The 5632-nt window shown below is 44.4% G+C and overlaps 1 protein-coding gene across 1 annotated transcript; it reads right to left on the bottom strand.

Moving 5' to 3' along the window:
- Nucleotides 1-759: 759 nt before the first annotated feature.
- NKX2-1 (NK2 homeobox 1) lies at nucleotides 760-2967 on the bottom strand. The gene is made up of 2 exons (XM_065404137.1): nucleotides 2601-2967; nucleotides 760-1430 (listed from the first exon to the last, which is right to left on the bottom strand). The coding sequence occupies exons 1-2, from the start codon at nucleotides 2965-2967 to the stop codon at nucleotides 760-762; spliced, it is 1038 nt and encodes a 345-aa protein (XP_065260209.1).
- Nucleotides 2968-5632: the final 2665 nt, after the last annotated feature.

The following is a 5632-nucleotide window of genomic DNA, read 5'->3' as shown; positions in this document are numbered from 1 at the left end:
GGGAAAGCAAAGGGAAATAATAATAATAATAATAAAAAGAATATTTGTAATGTGTATAATTTATTAGAAGCTTCTTAGGAACTATATTTAAGCCAAATATCTACATAAGTTTACAACAGAAAGAGGAGACGTGCGGAAATAACAAACTGCCAAAGGATTTACACGGATCGTCCAATGTCCATAAAAAAGGTCGGGTGTGTGTTTTGGTTTGATTTGGTTGATTGTATTTTTTTTTCTTTACAACAAAATATACAGGTTACTAAAAACTATGGGTTTAGCCCAACTTTTGACAGCATTATACAGCTACAGGTTCACATCAAAAGTAAGGGAAGAAAAAAATGCCAAGCTGTGACGAATCAATATCTCCATCCGCGGGCCCTGGCGGCTGGGCTGGGGGAGTAGAAAGGGGACCTTTCCTTTTGTCTGGGTGATACTAATGGTTTTTTGGGGGGAAACGCCCACCCCCCCCCTCCGAAAATCTCTATATTTACATGCAAGGTCTATTCGCTGGCAAAGTGTACATTTGAAATCCAAGCCTTCAGACCATGACCACTCATGGGCTCCATTCTGCAACTGCTCCATGATTTTTTTTTATTAAATACCCATTTAACAACCTAAAAGTCACTCTCTGTCTCTCTGTGTTAGGGGTTCCTCAAAGAACCGCTCGTTAAAAAATAAAAATAAAAAAAATAGTTTGAACAGGACAGAGATTTGTGTGACTGGGCGCCTCTGAGCTTTCTTTAAAAAAAAAAAATCCTTTCACCAGGTCCTACCGTAGAGCAAGGTAGAGCAAGACATGGCAGTGCCATAGTCAGAACTAGAAGAGTTTAAGTGAGACAAACTGGAGACCTGGCTCTGGAGAGACGAAGGGCTGGCTGAGTGCTGTCCCAGGTCTGGAGACTGCCCTGCACTGTTTGGCTGGTGGTTCTGATGCTGTCCAAGGCTGTTGCCATTGGTAGCCACTGTGATTGCTGCAGCTGCCTGCTGCTGATGGGTCTGGATAGCTGCCGTCGGTGTGTTGGAGCCGGCTTGACATGGCTTGCCATCCTTGACAAGCACGGGCACCGCCACTCTTCTGGGAGACTGCTGCTGTTGGCAAGAGCTGTTGTCCTGTTGCATCTGCTGCTGCGCAGCTTTGTCTTTGGCCTGGCGTTTCATCTTGTAGCGGTGGTTCTGAAACCAGATTTTGACCTGAGTCGGAGTGAGATGTATCATGCTGGCTAAATGCTCTCTCTCCGGAGCCGAGAGGTATTTCTGCTGCTTGAAACGTCTCTCCAGCTCGTAAACCTGGGCCTGGGAGAAAAGGACCCTGCGTTTCCTCCGTGGAGTGCTCTGGAGAGGTGCCATGCTCTTGCTAACGTCTCCCAGCGAGCTCAAGCTCCCCATGCCGCCCATGTTCATTCCAGAAGACGGCCCCATAAAGCGGGATACTAAAATCAAGAAGATCACACATTTTAAGCAACACGGTTAGCTGCACGGGACTGCCTGGGCGAGAAACGCTTTTCGAATACTGACTCCAAAGCCAAGATCCTCTCCCCGATTAATCACCTTCCCAGTCAAAATCTATTCGAAACCCACCTAAGCCGGTTGCATTGGTACTAGCCCACCACCGAGCCAGGCAGGGCTGTATACCGCTGCACGCTGTGTTACTAGCAGGGAAACAGTTTGATAACGATTTGCGCTTCTCTCCCCCCCCCCCCCCAACCTGTCTCAGTCTGTGCTATTCCAAACACTTAGGGTCATACGGAGCAAAACCTTCACCAATAACTGAGTATGTACAAACACGGGCTATCCGAGAGCTGGAAAGAGGACACAACAAAAGCAGTGCTAGGAACATACAATAGCTGGTGCAAGTTTCCACCTTCAAACGGGTCTCACACCCCTTTCGAACCACTCTCCGTAAGAAGAAAACATCTAGCCTTATTAAACGAATACACGCGAGTTCCCCCTTCCACCACCTTCTGTGTTAAGCAGGCATGTGGGGGGCTGAGACAGGATAGGTCAATAAGTAGCTTGAGGGGTCGATTTAGTTGCGAATTATTTGGAATTTAGGTTGGAAGGTGTTTGTATTTAAACGAGTCTCTTGCCCTAATGACAATGTTTCCCGCGTTTCCGTTCTCTGTCGCCCTTATCTGCACGGTTGTTTATTGCAGGAGGCTTGGGAAGAGACCCCCCTAAGGACACGGCCACCCAAACGTTTCCTCGCCTACAATGAAATCGCTACTATCCCCCGTCGGTTCTCCTTCGGCAAGGGAGCGCTGGCTCACTGGGGCCGGACAACACCTTCCTCTCAGTGAAGCAACCCACGAGCCGGGGGTGAAATGGAAAGCGAGAGACAGGGGATACCGAGAAAGAGCTAAAACAGGACAGGAAGCCGGGGGGAAAATACCGATCGTATCAATCCTAGACAGCCCTGCCGCGATCCAGCTCTTTGGGCTGACCTGGTTTCGACTTCAAGCCACTTTCCCCCCTTGTTTTCCGCCCCCCCCCACTTCTCCCGCTCCAAAACCCGCACTGTACCGCAACCGACATGGTTTCTCCAAGTCGCTACATTGGAGCTGTGCGTAAAGTTTTGCCCGCTGGTTACGGGGCTCACTTACTTGTAGAGAAGCGCGGGTCCGGGTTGGCCCCGTACCATCCTGTGGCTGAAGCACTGTTCCTCATGGTCTCCTGGTAAGGTGGAAGCTCGCCCATGTTGCCTAGGTTGCCGTTGCAGTAGCCCCCCATAGTGGTATGGGAGAGTTGGGGGACGCCTGCCGCTGTCATATGGTAGGCAGCAGTCACTGTCCCGTTGTGGCCCATGGGGTGCTGCTGCATTGCTGGCTGAGAAACCTGAGACTGCCTGTAGGCTGCCAAGGGAGCCCCCAAGTTGCTACCCTCCATGCCCACTTTCTTGTAGCTTTCCTCCAAGGGACTCAAGATGTCAGACACTGAGAAAGGAGTCGTATGCTTTGGGCTCATCGACATGATTCGGCGGCTGAAAAAAAAAGGGGGAAGGGGAGGCAAATCTTTTTTGCCAAATATTCTGGTGTTGCCTTAACGCCGATCTTGTTGGATGTACACGTAACCGAGTGGACGAAGTCCGCCTTAATTGGATTGAGTGGAGGCTCAGGGCTGCCTTTCGTTTGTTTTAGCCAGACGCCAGGTTTTAGGCTGCCACCAGAGGCGGGGCATAGGCACTAAAGCAACAAGACAATAGAAGCCTACATCTTGCCCAAGATAATTAGCTTACATGCTGATGACAAGGTAAACACCTTTAAGTTTTACTTGTCAGGATTTTTAATGTCTTTTTTTTTTAAAGACCCCGTGAGCACAAGTAATTTTATTTTATTCTTCTGGGGTGGCAGCATTATGGGTGGGGAATTTCATGTCATTTGTAAAGACAAATTTGCTGAGTTAAAGAGAAATGACTTACAATTCTATTCCGACTCCTAACATTATAGCCTCAGCTTTTGTGAGGGATGGCTAGATAGAGTTTAACATTATGGAACAAAGGGATTTATTTCCCCTCTCTTCCCCCCTCCCTCCCTTCTTCCCCACTAAGTTAGACTTTAAAGAAACATTGAAGGGAGAAATCTGTCCTAGAATAGTTTGAGAATCTAACGTTCATATCTGAGGTACCGTTTCCAACACTGTGCATTGCACAATACCAAGGGTCCTAGAGATGCCCAAAAGATTGTCAGGTATAAAGGCTGACTAGTGAACAGCACCTGCATTTTAACAACCTTGCAGAGGAGGTTTCTCTATAGCATATATTATAATAAGTCTTCAAATGCAACGCCACAATCAGCGTCTGGTTCCTGTACATTAAATCATCAGATCGTTTTGCCTACTTTTTACTTTGAGAGAGATGGAAGCTTGCTTGCAAATATGTAAAGTAATGATAGGTGCCAGATTGTTGAAAAATATCTTAAAACAAAATGTCATTCGTCATTTTCTAGTAGGAGCAGTGTCAGAGGCTTTCTATGGCACCGCTAAAGATGGTTTCTAAGGTTATTTATGAATCAAGGAAGTTAGGGATGGAAAAGACCTATTTGGTCATCTGGTCCATCATCCTGCCAATGAAGGTTTGGTTTCTTGAAATGTGTGATACTGTATTTTGCCCAATCTAGTTTTAAGTAAATGTAGAGTCCATTCATATTAATACATATATATGTCTCGAATAGTTAATGTGACTCAGATTATTGCCAAGACTTTGAAGGAATCTTCCAACTTTTACAGTAACTACAAATCACACATTTCAGTGTCTCTCCTGAACACAACGAAAAACCTCTTTAACACACTGGCCCAAAGGATTGGGATCTAATTTAATAAAGGGATTATCTGAATATTAAGAAAATTGCAGCAAAGGTGCAGTTAACCTAGTGACTTTAAAGCATCAAATAACTATTTAATAATTGCACTTGTAAATATGTTTGTACTCTACTTGTTCCTGCTTAAAAATGCAAAAGTGCACTTGCTACCCGGGAATAACTAAATATCTTTGTCTAAAGTGGCAGCATAAATGGCCAGTCGCTTTGTGACTGTGCTTGATATTAGACATAAGGATCATTTTACTTCAATTGGGAGGCTCTCATTCAGTAGGCAAGAAACGGTTTAGGAGAAAGTAGGTTCCCGTATGAGAATTAACACCCTTCAAGTATAAGCCTGCGCCTTGATTATACTTTAGAGCTCTGCAAGAGGTGAGCTTTTCCACACAAATATAATCGGTGGAACTTTTTTTCAGTCAGGCCCTCAGTTCCTCTGCATTAGTTCAACTGCCTCTTTAGGCACCAGGTTATCTCCAGCCTTAATACCGAAAAGAGGGTTTGTTGTGAGTCTGTTGTGTCGCCTATAGCATATCCGGGAAGGACAACTTTTGGTTAGAAGTGCGTCTGCTTTGGAGGCGTCCTGTTTTCTTTTTCTCGTCTTTAGTTCGTCTTTCTAATTACGTAGAACATTTCCTTCGTTGGCTTTGCCAAGGGATAATTGCATTAATCTGTCATTTTTTACACATTTATTTCAATGCTCTCGTTGATGAGACTATTCAGTTAAAAATTCGAAGCTTTTTCCCGGATTTTCCACATAAATCTCGTCCGTATTTTATTACGTTAGCAAAGGAACAGGACATAAAAGTATATGGAAAAATACTAATTCTGCAGCCTATGCAGGCAAGAATAATATATTTTTGAAAGGAGTTTACATTACATTATACCTAATTCCAAAACCACTCAATTATTAATCTCAATTTAATTATTGCAAAAAGTTATTGTTAGTGGTAAGGAAAAGGGATGTTTTCTATTCAGGATATTAGCTATGTATATGGCACGTCTAAAAATCCTCCGTATTTTGCCTTTCCTACGAAATATCACTGGAACCTGTATCTTTCCGAGTAATGTCTAATTGCCCGTTTAATATAGCGCGGGCTTCCTATCTGACGATAATTCTGCACATACACTATAGTAGTGGGTCTTGGTGCAGATGTGCCTTTTTAATGTGTTGAAATTATTCCTTTTTCAAAACTTTTCTGGTTAATCATTCTTATTTGTCCTGCTGTTCGAACGAATGCACGTCAAATGGCCTCAAAATAGATTAACCCGATCAGTGCTTTGTGCTGGATCATGGAAAGGAAAGTTGATGTGATTGTTATATG

The sequence above is a fragment of the Emys orbicularis genome, chromosome 4, assembly GCF_028017835.1.
Source record: "Emys orbicularis isolate rEmyOrb1 chromosome 4, rEmyOrb1.hap1, whole genome shotgun sequence".
NCBI classification, from domain to species: Eukaryota; Metazoa; Chordata; order Testudines; family Emydidae; genus Emys; species Emys orbicularis.
The sequence above is the reverse complement of the archived record's forward strand: the minus strand, read 5'-3'. Positions and strand labels throughout refer to the sequence as shown.